The sequence below is a fragment of the Leptidea sinapis genome, chromosome 41 (genome assembly GCF_905404315.1).
Source record: "Leptidea sinapis chromosome 41, ilLepSina1.1, whole genome shotgun sequence".
Lineage (NCBI taxonomy): Eukaryota > Metazoa > Arthropoda > Insecta > Lepidoptera > Pieridae > Leptidea > Leptidea sinapis.
In genome coordinates this window covers 445,184-465,974 of record NC_066305.1, presented here as the reverse complement: position 1 = coordinate 465,974, position 20,791 = coordinate 445,184, and the positions used below count along the sequence as shown (strand labels likewise).

The 20,791-nt window shown below is 38.2% G+C and overlaps 1 protein-coding gene and 2 long non-coding RNA genes across 4 annotated transcripts; 2 read left to right on the top strand and 1 right to left on the bottom strand.

Annotated features, from left to right (window-relative positions):
* LOC126976520 (uncharacterized) lies at positions 1 to 12,463 on the bottom strand. 2 transcript variants are annotated; one of them, XR_007731917.1, is made up of 3 exons: positions 12,388 to 12,463; positions 1,723 to 1,970; positions 1 to 867 (listed from the first exon to the last, which is right to left on the bottom strand). It is a non-coding gene; the product is annotated as an uncharacterized LOC126976520 (long non-coding RNA). The 2 variants fall into 2 exon arrangements; XR_007731916.1 differs by lacking the exon at positions 12,388 to 12,463 and adding an exon at positions 2,341 to 2,723.
* LOC126976521 (uncharacterized) lies at positions 2,846 to 5,672 on the top strand. The gene is made up of 2 exons (XR_007731918.1): positions 2,846 to 2,893; positions 3,674 to 5,672. It is a non-coding gene; the product is annotated as an uncharacterized LOC126976521 (long non-coding RNA).
* Positions 12,464 to 14,070: 1,607 nt separating the features above from the next.
* LOC126976510 (derlin-2) lies at positions 14,071 to 19,975 on the top strand. Its single transcript, XM_050824872.1, has 5 exons — positions 14,071 to 14,485; positions 14,562 to 14,795; positions 16,123 to 16,245; positions 19,183 to 19,346; positions 19,716 to 19,975. The coding sequence occupies exons 1-5, from the start codon at positions 14,393 to 14,395 to the stop codon at positions 19,828 to 19,830; spliced, it is 729 nt and encodes a 242-aa protein (XP_050680829.1). The 5' UTR covers positions 14,071 to 14,392; the 3' UTR covers positions 19,831 to 19,975.
* The last annotated feature ends 816 nt before the right edge of the window (positions 19,976 to 20,791 follow it).

Sequence of the window (20,791 nt, the reverse complement as noted above, 5' to 3'; positions counted from 1 at the left end):
AGTTTCAAAATACAACAGTCTTTATTTTACCATGTAGAGATCAATTACTTGAATCATCATGAAACAATGTTTAGCATCACATGAACTTTTCATTTGTGTGTTTTATGCGTCTTCATATGCCTGATATATTATATTTTGAGTCTCTAAAGACTGAGACTGGTCGTACGTTCTATCAGATAATTCTGGTAAATGAAGGTCAACAGGTAGTTCTGGAGATGCTGTTTGTAGCCTTTGAGCAGATGAAGACTGCATTAGTTGTGATTGTGAATATATTTTATCATTAGACAATATCAGAATACGTTGAGTTTGGGGTTCATTAAAAACATACTGCGGTGAATGGGATGGGTTATGCGGAGATTGATTGGGAATAGTAACGTAAGTTGGAAGGATGGACTGTGCTGAGTTGGGTCGGTAGTGTGGTGAAGGAGATGAGCGAGACCAGTTTGAGCGATAAGAACTTTGTGAGGAGGATGAACGATTCATATTAGTGGAATCAGTAATAATATTTTGGCTACCTCGACGTCTTTTTATCAACATGCTATCAATCTCTAACTTAATTTCTTCTCTTTCATATTCTGGAAATTTTCTTAATTTTGTGGCAAGAAGTTTAGCATATAGATCACAATCATCATCATGTCTTGCAGTTTTATTATCAAACACTCTGTTTAATGTGCCAAAAGCATTTGCCACCTCCTTGCTGGCCTCTGATAACTCTGGTGGATTTTTCGAACGGCGCTTTTGAGTTGGAAGAGCAGTAACTTTTGATTTAGTACTCGTATTCCCATCTTGAGATGTGTCACTTTCAATAACGGGACGATTGAAGTCGGTTTCTGCCTCTGTTTCGTAGTCACGTGTGGATGACGAATCCTGTAGTAAAAAAGTGATATCAGTTTATTTTTTATTTATTTCAGATGCCTGAATCTGCGAGCGAATGGATGTCCGTTTCAGAAGGATTCAGCTTCCCGCATTGTTTGGGCGCTATAGATGGGAAGCATATCAATATAAAATCACCTTTACACTCGGGAACTGAATACTTTAACTATAAAGACCACTTTAGCATTGTTTTACTAGCACTAGTAGATAGTAATTATTGTTTTTTGTTTGCCGATGTCGGTTCTCAAGGACGGATTAGTGATGGAGGAGTTTTCAATCAAAGTATCTTATATCAAAAACTATCGTCTAACAGTATGAATTTACCCCGTCCTATTCCACTTCCTAATAGTGACATAGTCATGCCTTACGTATTTTTAGGCGATGGTGCATTTGCTCTCAGTACCCATTTAATGAAACCGTTTCCCGGTCATCACGCACTAGGGTCCCCAGAAAGAGTATTCAATCAAGAATTATCCCGTTCTCGAGTAAAAGTAGAAAATACTTTCGGAATATTAACCGCCAGGTTCAGCATATTTAAAAAAAATATACCCTTGGAACCTACCAAAGCTTCTATTGTTACAATGACATGTCTATTTCTACATAATTTTTTGAGAAAAAGTACTTCTTCACAGAATATTTATTCACCTCCTGGTTCATTCGATATTTATCAAATTGAAGATCTAGTGCGGCCAGGTTCATGGAGAAATAATGGAGATAGTTCGTATTTACCATTATTAAGTGTACCGCGTAGACAGCCGCATACTGCGACACAAATAAGATTGGATTTTAAAAATTACTTTTTTAGAAATAGAGACCACTAAGATTTTGTGAAATTAAAATATTGTTTACCTGTATATAATCTTTTCCTCAGTGTTAACACTGGAGCATACATAGACATCGTTTAAAAAAGCTTCGAGAGGCTCGTAATACGGCCAAATAGGATCATATCGTTCATCTTCACCAATTCCTGATTTTATTGATTGAGTTTTCTTTTTGTGGTGCATTCTGAATGTTGTCATTAATGACTCTTTTTTCTTTTTCAATTCATTAACAGGTATATTAATTTTATCCGCTATGCGAATCCACGCATCATTAACCTGAAATATAAAATAGTTCATTATGAATAACAGAAATTGTTTAAATGACCTACCCATGGGGCCCTTCCAGAAGCGAGTCGATATACAAATACAAGAACTTGCCTACAAAAAAAACAGGCTTTATAATTGTATCCTCTGGAAGAGCCTTCAGTTCGCAATAAGTAAAATCATTTAGAAATAATTCAGCCGCTATTGACAAGTTGTAAGTTAACCACACAACTTTTACATATACCTACATTATAGAAAAAGTATAAAACATTTTTGGAAACACCACAACAAGCAGATTACATTGTACACAATACAATGTCAAACAAATAGTAGGTAACTGTTAATGGAATTTTTTTAATAAAAAATGTGTTTAAAAATTTACTTTGGTTTTATTTTTATGTAGTTCATGCCGTGGATTCCAAATTATTCCTTCATGTCGATACAATTCTATGAATTGTAAAACCTCATTACTTGTCCACACCGGCGCCGCCATCGCTATCGGAACATGGGAACGTAAATTTCACTCACGCGCAACGATACTGTCTCCACTGACGAGTAACAACGAACTGAACAAGACACCAACGTGTGAACGCTGTTTGCGGAGCGCGCCAAGATCCTTTGATGTGTGCACTAAAAACCGACACTATTCGGATGGCCTGTCAATGTTGGCGCCAACTAGACCAATTAAGCCAACATACCGTCAAGTAGCTCTCTACACGTTGGCCCAACACCTTGACCCCATGTGTACAGCCGGCTTTACGAATTGTCGTTTTCATTTACTTTATTCGTGTATTATTCAGAATAATTTGCTTTATTATTTGTAGAATAATTGCGTAACACATTTCTTAGCTATACAATGTAATAAAAAATTGTAAAATATGTATTGTAAAATCTGGCCGGTCAGATGGGAAGAGAATTTTCATGGATAAAGAAAGGTAAGCACTAAAGAACAAATAATAAGCTAATAAATAATGGTTAAAGTGATTAAAAGTGGTACGTTTTAAGATGGTACTCTTCAACTTTCGATTTAGCAGAGCTTTTTGGTATTGGGGTAACTCTCGACAACTTCCATTGGGACGGATATTCTCCTGATTCCAAGGCAAGATTGAAAATATGATATAAAGGCATACAGAAGTTCTTTTTTGCCACCTTTGAAACTACAGGAGGAACACAATCCGGTCTGACGGTACTGCTCTGCTTCAACTTGTTGATTCCACCTATGACATCATCAGGTGTTATACGAAAGATGTTAACATAATTGCTGTTATACGTCCTATCGAAACTATAAGCTTCATCTGTATTGAGTACAGGTACATCTGGCAAAAATGTGCTTGAAAAGAAGTTAGCGAAAGCAGCAACGCCTGAGAAAGTTTGCTCATCAAAAGTCACACTAGGTTCAAACCTTTGGTACGAAGGCTTGAAACGTGACGCCAAAACCGCGAGGGTTAGCTTTGATGTTATCTTCAATATACTTAATATAGTCGCAATAGGATGACTCTATACGGGTTTTAAGATCTGCTCTAAGTTCTGAGAATCTTCTGTATATTTCTGGTGAGTTAGTACATTTCCATAATCTATGCAACTTCATGTTACACCTGATGTCTCGGATAATATCACTCGTAAACCAAACGGGGTAACGTTTACTATGGCATGCTTTACGTCGTTTCCTAGGCATGCATTGGTCATATTATAAACGGATTTATAAAAATTTTCAGTTCCATCTCTCACACTATGGGCCTGCAGAACTGTACACCAAGAATTTGCTTCGATTAATGCAGAAAAAAGCTGAGATGGCTCAAGAAAATCTGAACGGCGACATGTACTGAGCCTGACTTCAATCTCTAATGGTGGATGATACGCGTCGGGCAGAACTATACCTTCAGCAGTTATAAGTTATAACACGCACCTCTCCACACACATCGCTCTCTCAAACCAGAATTACATCAAGCATACCTCCAATCATATTTTTGATATTCTCAGACAGACTACAATATGATAAAAAATACTAATAATAATTATTAATATTTACGGATGCACTATTTAAATTGAGATCACCTAATATTAGAACTGGTGCTTTTAACACAGTCATTGTGTGCTCCACCTTACGAAACCACTCCATATAATCACAGTCTCTAGCACAAGGTTTAATGTATACAACATAAACGTAGAACCGGTGACCATGCCAGCAAAAGGATGACCAGAGATCCTCCCCATTGTCGGTCTCCAGTTCATGGCATCTGCTCAATGTGACAGGGGAACGAGCAGCAAGCGCCACACCACCACATGGCCTGTCTCTATCTCTGCGCAGAATACTCCAATTTGGAAATTCAAGTTCGAACTCTATACAGAGCCATCAAGAAATGTTTCCGTAGCGGCTACAATATCAGAAGCATTCATTGCTAAATTATTCCGCAACGTACGCAATTTCGTGTTCAGACCGCGGACGTTCTGATAGAAGATTTTAACGGTTTTATGATGACTACGCTGAACGAAAGGGCTGTTTCTTGCCTCTAGTAACAGGAACCTTGGTAGCGTCATTGATTGTTGCTTTCTGGTGGGTTACCCAAGCCCTAATTCTGGTGTTTATGGGCCAGGCTTCAGCTGAAAAGCATACCTCATAAGCTGCCACATGTATACCAATCTTGTAGGACTTATAATCTCCTCTTGGGTTCAATTCCTGTACTGGCCAAGTACCGGAGGGGCAATGCTGACTAAGATACTCTCTTAAATCTTCAACAGACGACTCCATGTTCCACAAATGCATGTATTTACAAGGCTCCACTGCTTTAAGATTTGTACTAGCTGGACCGGCAGTACAGCATAACGGAGCTGGGCAACGACTTTTCCTTACAACTTCTATCCACTGGCCATCATCAGGGTCGTTACAGGAAGCTGCCGGAACATTCGAGTCATGTACTGCTGGTTCCGATTCTTTTGCATTATGTGGATGGACAATGAGGAGGTTTTGGTGGCAAATGCTGAAGTTTGCTGCAAGCTTTACCACGATAAGGCTAGCGACGTTCCCTGTTCTTCTTAAGATTTGCAGATTGGACAACCGTGGCAGCGCTAGGCTCACTTTGTGGCTGTTCAGTAACACTGACAAATTTATGTTTGCGATACTATTGTCTATTATTCGCGTGGTGTAGACATCAAGCTTGTTTTCAAGAGTTGCTAAATCAAGTTTCCGAGGTGACTCGATCGCCGTACTCGATCGATCAATGTGTTTCAACTAAGCGAATGAGCTAACCGTGACTTGGATCTTGAATTGAAAAATTCAATTGTATGTGGCTTATGGCAAATTATTGTGAGAAAGTATTCTACACAATCGTCTATAACAAACCATACAATTTAGAAGTATTCGCTATTAAATACTCACTTGCGAACATTAATTATTTTAAAAACTGTGATTAATCCACGATTTTTGCATTGAACTAATTATAACGCACTTTTTTTACTATTAAGGCTTCACTTTAGACATAATTCTAGCAAAATCTTTGACTCTAGCCACTTAAATCTAATTAAAAATGTTGAGAGCGATATACACGTTACACGGCGCCCTGTCCACTCTATCGTTACAATTTTAGATTCAGGACCCACGCCTACGACTTCAAAAACATTTATTGCAACATCTGAAAAACGAATACGAAAGACTGTCTAAACCGATACTACTACACAACGCAAAACAAAACTATTAAAAAATATTAATTATGTAAATTGTTTTTTCTTTGAGATAACTAAAGCATATCCCTGCATACCGAATACACTAGACAATATTATTTAACATCGCGGGCATTTTTGAAACCAGCCTTATGGCCAAGGCACAACAGGTTCCCCGACATAATAAACAAGAAAGTGTAATCAAAATTCGTAAAATGTAAACTTCGGTCAATTCGGAGTTCCGACACTTGCCAAATAAGATGTTCACATAAACAGCTGTAATGTATTAGCGAGGTTGCTTTTTTTTTTATGGAATAGGAGGACAAACGAGCGTACGAGTCACCTGGTGTTAAGTGATCACCGCCGCCCACATTCTCTTGCAACACCAGAGGAATCACAAGAGCGTTGCCGGCCTTTAAGGAAGGTGTACGCGCTTTTTTTGAAGGTACCCATGTCGTATTGTCCCGGAAACACCGCACAAGGAAGCTCATTCCATAGCTTTGTAGTACGTGGAAGAAAGCTCCTTGAAAACCGCACTGTGGAGAACCGCCATACATCCAGATGGTGGGGATGAAATCCTAACTTGTGGCGTGTCGTGCGAAGGTAGAATTCGGCGGCAGGAATCAGGTTAAACAGCTCTTCGGAACACTCCCCGAGATAAATGCGGTAGAAGACACACAATGAAGCGACGTCTCTACGCAACGCCAAGAGATCCAGCCGGTCACAGAGCACTGAGTCCCCGACAATTCGAGCTGCTCTATGTTGCACGCGGTCAAATGGAACGAGCAGATACTGGGGTGCGCCAGACCAGAGATGACAGCAATACTCCATGTGTGGCCGGACCTGCGCTTTGTAGAGCGCTAGAATGTGGGCCGGCTTGAAAGATTGCCGTGCCAATCTGGCTTTGCCCTTCAGATGGCCACGGAATTGGCAATCGCTCGAGATTTCGAGACCCAGTATTCCGATACTAGGCGCGACTTTAAGAGAAGTGTTCTCGAAGAGCGGTGATACTACAAATAGGGTTTTTTTAGTGGTAAACGCGCAAACTTGAGTCTTCTGGGGGTTAAATTGGACAAGGTTCAATTTACCCCATTCAGCGACCTTCTCGAGAGAGGACTCGATAGAAGACACAAGTTTCTCCCGGCACTGGTCGACGATTTCCCGAGAGAGACCTGCATGGCCCGTGTATACGGCATCACCAGTGCTGTCGTCCGCATAGCAATGTATGTTGGAGGTGTCCAACATATCATTGATATGCAGAAGAAACAGCGTAGGAAATAGCACACAGCCTTGGGGCACTCCAGCATTCACGGGCTTCGGGTTCGAGCAATATCCGTCGACAACGACCTGTATGCTACGCCCAGTGAGGAAGCTGGAGGTCCACTTGCACAAGCTCTCGGGAAGCCCAAATGATGGAAGTTTTGAGAGGAGCGCCTTGTGCCATACACGATCAAAGGCCTTCGCTATATCCAGGCTAACTGCCAGGCCTTCCCCCTTGCTTTCAATAGCCGCCGCTCATCTATGTGTTAGGTATACCAGAAGATCACCTGCCGACCGTCCATGGCGAAAGCCGTACTGTCGGTCGTTGATCAACTGGTGACCCTCTAGGTATACTAAAAGCTGGCGGCTAATTATGCTCTACATGATTTTAGAGAGCAGGGAGGTGATAGCAATAGGCCTGTAGTTCGCCGGATCCTAACTGTCTCCTTTTTTTTGGATAGGATGGACAAGGGCTGACTTCCATGAGTCAGGGACTACGCCTTTGGAATAAGAGTGCCGGAATAATCGCGTTAGCACCAGCGTCAACTCAGGGGCACACGTTCTAAGCACGATTGGGGAAATACCATCCGGCCCGCTCGACTTCCTGACATCAAACGAAAACAGAGCTCGCCTAACAGTTTTCTGTCTGAACTGTACTTCAGGCATAGAGCTCTGACACCGCGGGATGGTCGGCGGTGTTTTTCCGTTGTCGTCAAGTGTCGAGTTGGAGGCGAAAAGAGCGCACAGGAGCTCGGCTTTCTCTTTTGCCGTATGGGCCAGGGTGTCATTCCTCATGTGCAACGACGGCATGGACGGCTGGTTGAAGTTACCAGGAGCAGCTTTCGACAACGACCAGAACTTGCGTGTTCCGGTCGGGTAACTGGAAAGCTGCTCGCCGATTTTGACGACGTGCTTAGACTTCGCACGGGCGATTTGCCGCTTAAAATATTTGGAGGCATGGTTATATTTCCTCTTAAGAACTTTGCAGTTCGGATCCTTTGTGCCCAGCGCCGCAACCCAAGTTCGATACGCCTGTTTTTTGCAGTCAGATGCTGCTTTAACAGACGCATCGAACCAGGGCTGTGATCTGCCACCGATCGGTACTACAGAGCTTGGTACAAAAATATCCATGCCCTGCAGTATCACATCGGCTACTGCAACGGCGCAGGCACTAGGATCATCCGAAGGGAAACAAACCTTGCCCGAAGGGTAGGAAAAAAGGAACGCATCCTATCCCAATCTGCTGACTTGTAGTGCCAAACGCGGCGGGTCGCTGGTGGTCTGCGACGTTGGCGTCGGATAGGCACTACACTCCTGACCAGGCAATGGTCGGACGTTCCGAGAGGGGCGTCGACAAAGACCTGGTAACCATCGGGATGTGTAGTCAGCAGAAGATCTAATAAGGACGGCATGTGGCTATCCGGGAGCCGCGTTGGCGACTCAACCAATTGGGACAGACGCCAATGCAAAATTATGCACAGATCGCCCTGCGTAGTCTGTGGTACGTGATCCAAGCCATTCGGCATTGTGCCCGTTGAAATCACCCAAGACTACGATTTCAGCGGAGGGGATCTGTGCAAGCACGTCGTCAATTGCCGCTTGAACGCAGCCCATGAGATGATCGGTTTCTGCGTTACCACTATGGGACCTGTAGACACACGCATAGATACGGACGCGGTCCTCTAAATCTACGCGGAGCCAGAGCGTAGACAGGTCCCTACCCTCAAAATTGCCGAGACGGCGACAGCAGATATCCTCCCTAACGTACACACATACCCCGGCATGAGGGAAAAATTGTGCTCAATTTTGTACACGGGGTACGTTAAATATGACGTATCGCTAGGTCGAGATATCTGCGTCTCAAGGTGGTGGTGTACGGCGTTTAAATTGGAGTGAATTCCCCTGATATTCTTAATCTATGCATAAAACATTGTTACTTACCAAAGAAACTTACCCGTGCGTTGGTGGTTCCTATTATAAATAATTAAACAGGAGATATCTCGAGCTTGGGTAATTAAAACTACGTAGTAATAGGTTTATATAACTAGCCACGTTAGTGGCCAAGGTCCTTGAATGTGTCATCCACTCCTATACAAGCGCCGTTAGTATCGACGATGGTCAGTTTGGGTTTCGACCACAAGTTTCAACCGATATGGCTATATTCACCCTTAAGCAGGTTGTCGTTTAATACAAGCAGGGTAACACTATGCTTGTTTTTTAGAAATCACCTTTGATACACTTAATCACGATCTGTTGTGGAAGTCCCTTCTGAGATTGTTGGCCTCCTCGAGTATTGGTAATTTTTTATGGAATGGAGTACTAACGAGCGTTAAGTGATCACCGCCGCCCACATTCTCTTGCAACACCAGAGGAATCACAAGAGCGTTGCCGGCCTTTAAGGAAGGTGTAGGCGCTTTTTAACTTGGTAACTAACTTAACTTCTTGGTAACTTTTTGTATAAGGTACTGTAATCAGACCAACAATGTCAGATGGGGCACTGAGCTGTAAGACTGTTATCAGTTCCCATGTGTTGTTAGGCAGGGGGGTTTACATTTTAATATATATATATGATATATGTATATGAATGATATGATCGGGGAGCTAAACAGGACTCCAGTAGAGCTGAAGTTGGATAGTAGATACATCAACACCCTGAGTTACGCTGATGATATGGTTGTAGCTGTACCTACAACCAATAATATCAATTAATACAAATGTCTAATAGCTAATTTGTAACGTAGCATTATAGATCGTAGAAATAGTAATCGTGCATAATAACTGTAATAAGAGTATGCCGAAAGATTCGTTCTGATAAGAACATTTTATTTTATATAACGTAGTATTAGCTCTGATAAGAACATTTTATTTTGTATAGCGTAATATTAGCTCTGATAAGAACCATTTCATAATGCTGTACATCAACTCATAGAATCATACAGATCACCAGTAGTCATCTCAGTGAAGTTTCAAGCATCGTACTTTCTCTCGACGACCGCAGATATACTCACGTGATCAGTCATATGCTCCGCGTTACACAACCGCACAGCAAGGCCGAGCGTCCTCGAATGAAGATTATGAAGCGTCGGGACTCGGGGGTCGATCGCTATTCATGCAATTTTAATCAATGAGCAACAGAGTAGGTGCGGAATGCTCATTGACATCGTATGATCGAGGTTTGACGCGAGTTTACACAAACTGCGATAGCATTAGTTTTAGAGTGAGATAGAACACATAATATTATTCTCAAATCTTATTGAATGAAACGTTTTACTATTGGTTAAAATGTAAGCTTTAGTATTGGTGTGTATTTTCTGAACTTGTAAATATTTTTTAAGTAACGATTGTAATTGGGTAACTAGTTTTAAGGATTTTGTATATATATCGTGTAACCTTTTAATAAATCATATTTTGCATATATCTTCCACTTATTCCTCACAGTCAAGCAGTTGTTTTATTTAATCGCCAAACGCTCAGTCTCTAAATGGTGTTGCTCAGCACATTGATAAAAGGCCTACAAAAAGTCATCACGATAATATGTGAAAGGTATGTGAGAGAGCATAATTTTACATAGAATGTAAATATAAAACAGAAATGGTAATATATAGATCGCGAGAGGTGCCACAGAATATCCCCGTAGTTTCTATTAACGGACAGCCTGTCAAGGTGGACAGCTTTAGGTGCCTCGGCCACATAACTAGTTACTTCCTGTCTTAAGGATAACGCAGATATCGGGCGTCAGCGTAGGGCTCTTTGTGTGATGGGCAATATGATTGCGAGACAGTTTAACCGTTCTGCGCCTGACGTGAGAATTACTCTGTTCAAGTCAAGAACGACTTGCAGATTGGAATCGTTTTACACGTGTTAGATTTGGACTTTATACTAAGAATTCGCATGATGGCATATGAGTCGCCTAATAATATTTTTTGATTCCTCATGGGCCTGAAACGTTGCTGTAGCGCGTGAGAAATGTAGGTGGAGGATAGGGTCGATTCGTATGCCATTCAATGTAAAAGAATTGCATCGTTCATGTTCAGGGTTGAGACGTGTAATAATGGCATTATCAGGAGTCTCTCTGACAGGCTTATGCTATGAGCCATCTATGAGCAATGTACCGACGCTGGGTGGATAGTGCAACCTAGTTTCTATTTATAATTTATATTGTTTATTTTAGTGTTTGTACTATGGATCAAGAAATATAAATAATAAATTTATAAAGAATCTTTATGAAAGGGGAATGGCATAAAGTAAGAACAAAACAGATGTTGATGGGGCGAGGGATATCCTTCGGTAGAAGGTCATATAAAGGAATTGACAATTTAGGGCAATAGAAAAAAATATGTTCAAGAGTACCTTCCTCTAGGCCACATTCACATATAGAATGGTCCCTTACCCGGATCTTGGCCCTAAAGGGTTGGATAGAACCATAGAATTTACCTTTAGTTCGTTTTGTGATTTGCCATAAAGCATTCCATGAATCAGCCAGAAAGTGTTTAGACATAGCGCGTAGATGTCGAGGAAAACAGTAATTAAATTTTAATGTTCCAGACTGAATCGCGTCTTTAGCGCACGAGTCTGCAATTTCATTGCCAGTTATCCCTAGATGACTAGGTATCCAAGCTAATGCAACTTCTATTCCCATTATGTGACATCTGTACAGGGATGCCTTTGTTCTTAAATTAATTGTAAAGTTGTTTGAAGATTTGAAAGGATTTTTTGTTAGGTCCAACAAGCAGCTTAATGAGTCAGACAAGATTACAGCCTTGTTGATCTTATGTGATTCAACATATGACACCTCCTCTGACAGGGCAATTGATTCGCCAGTAAAGATGGAATTCTGCGGGGGACTTTTGTAATTTAGAATTATACGGAACTTAGGGATCCAAACTGCAGACCCGACCCAGCTATTATTGGATAATTTGGATGCGTCCGTGTACAACGTCACCCAATCAGACCAATCAGAAGATAGAATAGAATTAAATTTTTTATTGGCTTCAGGGCAGTGTTTAGTAATTCCAAAGTCAAAGAAAATTTTAGGTTGGAAAATGAGAGACTGATATTCTACTTCAAAGACTGGGCATAAGGCTGATTGGTAAATGGGAACTGGAAAGGCTTTAAATTTTGTATAAGAATTAATTAACGGAGGCGGATCTTTATGAGACCAATATAAAGAAGTTTGAATATTTAGAGACAAAGAGTGCGGAATATCAAGAAGGGGGTGTGCGCTAAATTGGATTAAGTTAGTTAGGAATCTATCGGCTAAGTACTGACAGCGAAGGTGAAGAGGTGGGTCTACACACTCCACTTGGAGAGCGTTGACGGGAGAACATTTCATAGCACCAGTTATGATTCGTAAGCATTTGGACTGAACATTGAAGCATTGAACTGGTAATGGCATATATATTGCCACCATGTTTGTAGCCAATTTTATCAACAATTAGTAATTCGTTCTTTGAAATATGTAACGAAACATTACTAGCACATCATACATTACACAATAAAAAGAAAGTTTTACCGTCACCACGTCGCAATTTGAAGATTTTCTTGGATTTGCACAAAGAACGTAAACTCACGAACAAATGAAAATCACCAACCAACAACAAATTGACAGATGTCAGATGTGTCTATGGTTTTTTTTTATCTCATCTTTGATGCGTTCCGTTTCACGCACAGATGGTACTTTTTAAATCACAGTGCTGCCAAACGAGAAAAAAATAAAAAAAGTTGGTGGCACACATATTGCCACCACCAGTAAAAGGGCTAATCTGTTTTTTACCAAATTTTCCATAATTTTGGCCAGAACTGACGACAAAGGAATGGGACGATAGGAGGAAGCAACCAATGGGTCCTTGCCAGGTTTAAGGATGGGTATAATAATTTGTGTTCTCCAAGAATTCGGGATTACACAGGAGGAGTAGAACGAATTAAGAATATTAAGAAGGACTTTTTTGCTAGTGGTAGAGGATTTACAAATGAAGGAATAAGGTATACCATCTGCGCCAGGAGAGGAATCACGAAGGTGATCAAGAACAGATGTTAGTTCTGAGAAAGAAAAAGGATCGTTCATTTTGTCTGAGTTGGAAAGGGTAGAAATCGTATCGGGGGTAAAAAGGCAATCAGATTCAGAGACGCAGGGAGGAGCTAGATGTTAAAAGAAGTCATTAATAAAAGAGTTTGGGTCATTGTTTGAAATGTCCGGCATGTCAAAACCTCTACGATACGTTTTTATATTTTTCCAAACGAGGGAAAGGGGGGAACGAGGAGATAAGGATTCACAGAATTGACGCCATCCAAGGGACTTCTTTTTGGAAAGAAGTCTTGATGTGCGAGCAGAAATCTTGTATTATTCAGGGTAATGTGCTTAATTATTTATATAATAAATGCGTGATAATAAATACTTTCTAAGCTATACCATGTAATAAAAAATGTGTAAAATATGTGGTTTAAAATCTGGCTGGTCAGATGGGAGTAAGAGAATTTTCTTGGCTAAATTCTTTTTGGATAAAGAATGGTAAGAACTTATGAACAAATAATATGCTAATAAAGAATGCTTAAAGTGATTTAAAGTGATAGAATATTGATTTAATTCATCTAGAGTAAAAATTATAATTTTTTTATCTATCTGTAGTGTTTGACACTTTTTTATCGATTATCGAAATTTTATTTTAAATTATTATAAAATTTATTTTTATTTATTTCATTTTTATGGTATCTATATTTTTGATTAATAAGTTTATTACCTTTGAAATCAAAAAAAAAAAATATTTAAAGCCTAAAAATTAGGGTTAACTAACTTCTTCTAATATATTATATATTCAAATTCAGGACCCTCGCCTATGACTTTATTGCAATATCTGAAAAACGAATACCAAAGACTGTCTAAACCAAAACTTCAACGCAAAACAAAACTATTAATAAAATATTAATTATGTTAATTGTTTTTTTTCTTTGAGATAACTAAAACGTCAATATTAAAATTAACAAAAGAGTACCTTAAAATTATACATTATTTATATTAATTTATATATCAGTAGGAAGAATAGAAATCCTGACAATCTCAGCTGACAAAATTTGACATTTTTTATTTTTTTAGTCTGTAGACCATACCGCCTAGGGCTTTCGTCAATATGACGTCATATTTTGTGTTGTATTTATATTTTTGACATACAAATGTCAAAATGTATATATCAAAAATCACAATTATTAATAATTGTAGGCAATGGCCACAGAACACTTTTGCTGTAACGAATTGCAATAGGCAATTTTAATTTCTTAGTGAAAACTAAAAACAAATTTATTTATTGCAGGAATTCTAAAAAAAATAATATAGAATGTTTTAAAATAACTTTAATTACTAGTGTTTAATCTTTTATCTAGGCATGTTGTTAAATTTTTTATCGTAAAAAATTGAATTCGAACGAAACTTCTGATGTGGCCCAATCGCATTTCTTTTGTAAATACACTGTGAAGTTCTAAGTTATGATTTAAGGCAATATTGTAATATATGAAATTTTTTAACAATGGCATATCAAACAATACTTCAAGAATACATGTTAATACCTCCCGTAACCAGAGCATATACTACAGCATGTGTGGTTACAACATTAGCAGTGGTAAGAATTGGTAAAATTGCAAATAATTTTAGACCAAATTGCTATAAGTAATGCTTAAAATATTTATATTTTTCAGCAATTGGATCTTGTATCACCATTTCAACTATATTTTAACCCAACTTTAATCTTGACAAGGTATCAGATATGGAGGTTTATCACAACATTCCTCTTCTTCGGGAATTTAGGATTTAATTTCTTTTTCAATATGATATTCACATACAGATACTGTAGAATGTTGGAGGAAGGATCATTTAGAGGAAGGACAGCAGATTTTGTTGTTATGTTTGTGTTTGGATCAGTGTTAATGGTTGTATCCTTTTAAATAGCTAATATTATTGTTAATACATACATACTTTGTAAAAATGCAGTTACAAAATAGTAAGTATAGGATGGTGTGTAGTTAGTATTGCAGTTTCTTCTTGTTATATGATTGAGTTCTTGAGCCAGGCTTAGTTATGCTCGTTTAAATGGCGGCATAAAAATATGGCTGAGGAAGGCAATGATAAATGTGGGCTACTTGTGGTGTCTGGATAGTCCTGCCATCAGTAACTGTGCTCACGTTGTTAAAACTAAAGTAAACATACATATTTAAAGTATATCTTTATAATTGTTAATATAATGCTCTTGAGAGAGACTTGAGACATTTGAGTATTTTGTTGCATCACTTTACATAGATTATAAAAAAATAATTTGTAAATTGAAAAAGATAAAGGTTGGCACTGAATTTTGTGCCACTTCCTCTTATTTAAGCTCAACCTCTTGCATAGTCGTAGTAACTCGTAAAAGGCATAACTTGAATTGACATGAATAAACAAATAATTTCAGTTTTTTTTAGTGTCAATTCCGTCAATATTTGTCTTTAAAGAATTCGACACGTGTTTCGCCTCTACACGAGGCATCCTCAGGACATGTTGTCTCACCAAAATCTGGCATGAGACTGAGCATGTGTCAAATTGTTTAAAGACAAATATTGGCTGAATTAACACTAAAGACAACTTAAATCATTTGTATAATTATGGATTTCCGCAAAGTAACACCTACATCAATAAAAAGACATGAATAAAGTAATTTTGATATGATTTCAAAATTCACTCATAAGCAAAATTAGCCATGGGAATGTAGTTCAGTTATATACATAATTATGTACTGCAAAATAACTATTATATTTATCAAACTTAGGCTTTAATTCAGCCACATGGAATATCATAAAATATATCTACATAAATATCCATAGAGCTAAGTATAATATAAAGTTTATGCATATGATCTAGGTCAATTAATCTTCTAATTTAAGTAATTAATTAATTGGTAATCAAACAAAATAATTAAATAATCTATAAATATAATTACCAATTATTGATGTAGGCAAATATAATCTCTCAGACTTTAAAATGCCACATTTTTGGTTTATGAATTAATTTCTATGTTTATTTGACACTTTTAAATGGTTGGCAACACTCATGTGATTCCTGTGGAATAGTATGATTAATTAGATGATCACTACACTTTTAACTTAAGCCTATTTTTATTTATTCATAGTATAGAAATAAGGTCTGACATTAACAAAACTTATTATTAATGTTTTACTTATTAAGATACATAAAATATTTTGGAATAATTCCTTATCATAACTTCAGATATGTGCTTTTTTTGTAAATTTGGTATTTTTAGGACAAGCATTTACAATTATGATTGTGTATGTGTGGTCGCGACGTAATATTCATATTCGATTAAATTTCTTTGGACTTATGAATTTTCATGTGAGTACTTTTAACATTAAATTTTAATTTCACCCTGCCATATCTTGCTGTGATTAAATGGCACTTTAAATGTTACAACTAAAATAACTAATTTAAAATTAAAATATCGCTAATTTCCTAGAGATACATGCTCTATGTGACAAGAATAGCTCTTTCAATGATACAGTCTCCTTCTTTATTCTCTCCCCATTTCATTTCAATTGGCGTCAGCTCTCCTAATCAATCTTTGCCAGGACATTCTGTCTTGGGTTGTCTGCGGTTTGATTTGGGATGTTCGTAGATCTTTGTTTATGACTGATTGTCATGTTGATTGGGGTCTTCCTTACCCACTTGGTCCTGCATTAATATCAAATACTGTCTTGATCATGTTATCTTTTGGCCTCCTTATGACATGCCCATACCGCCTCTGTCTAATCACTAACAGCTTTCCAGATTGTGCTCATTCCTCACTTAATCCAAGCATGTGACGTCACCAGACCATCTGAGCTTGTGGACTTTGCCTTTGATTTGTATGGGCATTCCAGAGTGGCACCACACTCCTATCAGCTCTCAACTTCATCCAGCCAGTTTTAATGCTGTTGGAGACATCAAAACCCTATTGAGTGGGGTGTCCTGGAGGTGTATGGTGCCATGTGATGAGTTAGAGCTGTTGCAGTGCATTTACTCATACTGTCTGCTGACTGTTAGGCCAGCATTTCAAAAGGCACTGCGCCATGTTCTAGTGTGGTTTGTAGCTCCTGTACATCTTCATTAATGAGGGCTATGTTTTCTGCGTACAAGATGTTACACGGGGGCTTTTCCTTTAGGTTACTTGTAATATATATATACATCACTAACTTGAAAAGCCGACTTCCACATTGATTTGGTCACTTAGACCAGCGGGGCTGCACACCTTAATTTTCACTTCCCTATACGTCACCATTTGGACGAGCCATTCTGGTACGTTCTGAGCTCGCAGGGTCTGTCAGATGAGATCTCAGCATTCTAAGATTATAATATATATTAAATACAACAAATGAAATATTATTATACGGCCTAATTTCGTCTGAAGTGATAAATAATATGATCTAGTTGAATAACTAACAGGGTGACGATATCCACTCTGAATATTTTGCCGAACGCGCCAAAACAAGTATAACTTCAAAAACAGAAACTAGATAGTATTTCGATTAATGCGAGTGTTACACATTTAATTAAAACACTCTAAAGGATCAAAAAACGTGTGAAGTTGCAAATTTGTTTTACATTAGGTTTTTGCGTTAAAATTCCCGTGAAAACCTACTCATGAAAAGGTCACGAAATGTTAGAAAATAATGATTAAAATGTAACTATTACGCTTTACCGTAAAAACACAGTTAAATTTTACACGCGTTTTAATCCTTTAAAAAAGAACAAAATGCTGTAACTTGGATTCTTACTTGGTTATTTGCTTTTTTATAGTTAAGAACTGGCATTGTACAGATTTTTTTTTAAACATATTTTGTCACGCTACAAACTAGTGGAGCGAGACCTCGTGTCAACAGTCGGCTTTCAACTAATAAAAATATTCAGACGGGACTTGTACGGGGTATCTGGCGGCACATGTCTTCAAAATTAAATAAATAATTACTATTAGACATATTAATATCGTTTTAATTAAAATATTGAACGGCAGTAATAATACGCATTTCGTTTTGTGAAATTTATATCAACCAAATGTCTTCCGTCGAGTTGCAAACACTGTACTATCAGAGCATCGTGTTCGGCGTGAAACGCTGCAGTAAATTTGTTCACTTTTGCTGATTTCCCGTCGAATGCTTTCTTTTAAGTTAACAAGGGTTCGCGGATTGTTAATGTAAACTCCCTCTTGGTGGTAGCCGCATAAAGAATCCATTGGGGTTAAGTCGCGGGCCTCGCTGGCCTCGGGATGTGCCCAAAGCGACTGATTAGTTTTTGAAGGAAAGCCTCCCGAAGCAGTCATCGAATCTCTAGCCGTGTGTGCGGCCACACCATCCTGTTGGAACCACGTGTTCCAGCATGAGAACGTTGGGTGAGCTCGCTGGTTCAGCAAAAAGAAACCTGTACTTATCATGCGTCGATAATTAGTGAATTAAAAATGCGTCTAAAGCTATTGACATATATCCGAGCATTTCGAAATAGTGGTCCAATTATCCCATTCGTGGATAAGGCGCACCACATAGTTAGCCTGGGGCAATGGAATGGTTTTAGGTATTTCAGTCGAGGGTTATGGGTTCTTGGTATGCGCGGTTTTACATGTTAACGTGCTTGTTTAAATGGAATTAGCCTCGTCGCTCCAAAAACCGGAATTCCCTGTTCGAACGCCGTTCACTCTCCAGCATCGTTTCACAATTTTTTTTACGAGAAACGAAGTCACTTTCTTTCAGCTCTTGATCGATTAAAATTTTTAATGGATGGAACTTTAGATCCTTTTTTATTGATAATCGCTCTTGGAAGTCCCAGTGAGGTTGCCCTTTTCCGAATCGAAAGTCGTGTATTTTCACATAAACTCTCTTCGAACAGTTTAATGATCTCGGGAGTCCTTGAAGATCGAGTGGGTCCTAGCCTTGTGGTGTTCAACAGCCGAGCATTTGCGCGGAACATCTGCGCCCAGGAACGAAATAAATTCACACTTGGTCCATCACTTATCCGTCGAATACCGAAGTGTGAATAAAATTTTCGACTTGCCGGCAAACGCGCGATGCGACATCGTGACTAACCGTTATTGAAATATCCATATTTAAAAATATAAATCTGCCGCCATACACCCTGTATTTGTTGTATGTTTCTTGATCAAGAAAATAGTTGATTGAATAAGGGACAGATGCCCAAATACAGCCACTGGATACTGTGCAATATAAGACCTGCCTGCCACTAATTTCGTTGAAATAATTTAATATGCTAAAAATAAAAATAGGACATATACTACTTTCCTTTCAGGCTCCTTATTTACCATGGGTCCTTTTAGGATTCTCAGTGCTTCTTGGAAATTCTATATCTGTGGATTTGGTTGGAATGGCAGTTGGTCATATTTATTTTTTCTTGGAAGATGTCTGGCCAAGACAAAGAGGAGGGCAAAAACTCTTGAAGACCCCGAATTTTATGTAATTGCTTTGATTTATTTACATTTACACGATGTGTTGACTGATAGTTATCATTTTCACTTCTCGTTATTTCTCAGTAATTTTTGTATCTAGCCAATATTATATTTGCCTTCAGTATATTATTTTTTAAGGTTAATTCAATACATACTTACCTTTAAAAGAGTAAAAAATACGATCACTTTGTGGATGTTTTGTTTAAATTCGCGTTTTTCAGAAGATACCTTATTAGATAAACTTGGAAAGCAAAAATTTATCAGCATAAGAATTTCATTAGAATATTATACATAATTAAAAATAATTTAATACTCATAGTTAAGTTTTATCCATAGAATGCTTTTTAAATAATCATATGATGTGGTTATATTTCAGAAAAAAATTATTTGACCCACCGGTGCGTGAATATCCTGAAATGCCAGAGCTTGCCAATATCCGACCGGGTGGATTTAATTGGAATGAGCCAGTTGATAACGAAGTGAACGGATAATGCATCATGTACAAATCAAGCCAAATTATATATTAAACAATTTTCCAGTTTGTGATATAAAGTTAAGACGTGAAGTGGATAATATAAGATAAATAAATGGATTTACCGTTGAAAGTAATAAAGATCAGTAGCGGGTGTATTTTAATTTGTTACCTCATTAACATCAGTTTTTCATCAATTTATGGTTTGCATCCTCTAGTGCAGGGGTGCTCAAACGGTCGATCGAGAGTGCTTTTTGAGTCGATCTCGAGAAAAAATCCGGTATGATAAACTAAAATCGGTAATTACGTACCATCTTATGAAAAGTATGCTCAGGACATGCCGTGTCACGCTTCAACATCCAAAGTCACTCTTTAGTTAAGCTTAGAACTTTAGAAGGCGTTTGTTTTGTAAGAACCAATAAACTCGCAATTTTGAATAATAATAATGAGTTTTTTCATTGACATTTAAGAGTAGACCTACACTTACCTTGACTAAAAAAATGCATATTTTGCGCAAAATTAATATCTATGTCATCGTGACACTCTACCTAGACGACAATCCATCATCACAAAATCATACTTGAAGCCTCTCAGAGCAGATCGATCGTAGTTTAACAATTTTGAGGTAGATCGCCAGCAGTTCAAGCTTGAGAACCCCTGCTCTAGTGCATTTATTTGTGATCATAATATCAAACGTAAAATACCTATCCAATTAATTTACTATTTAATATATCTCGGTAGTTGGTACCGTATCACTTGCTAGCGGGTAGAGTAAGGACAGGTTCGGATTCAGCCTTCAAAAAAAGTTGTGGTCACCTGAAAATCAGTCAATAAACTAGACTTCCAATCGTCCATTAAAGGTCGTCAAAAAATATTCGAGTAGTGTAGTGTACGTTAACTTGTTAACTTATATACAGAAAATATTAAAGCATTCGTTCAAATAAACACCTTTCTTCGTGGCAGTAATGTTCAAAGTCTAT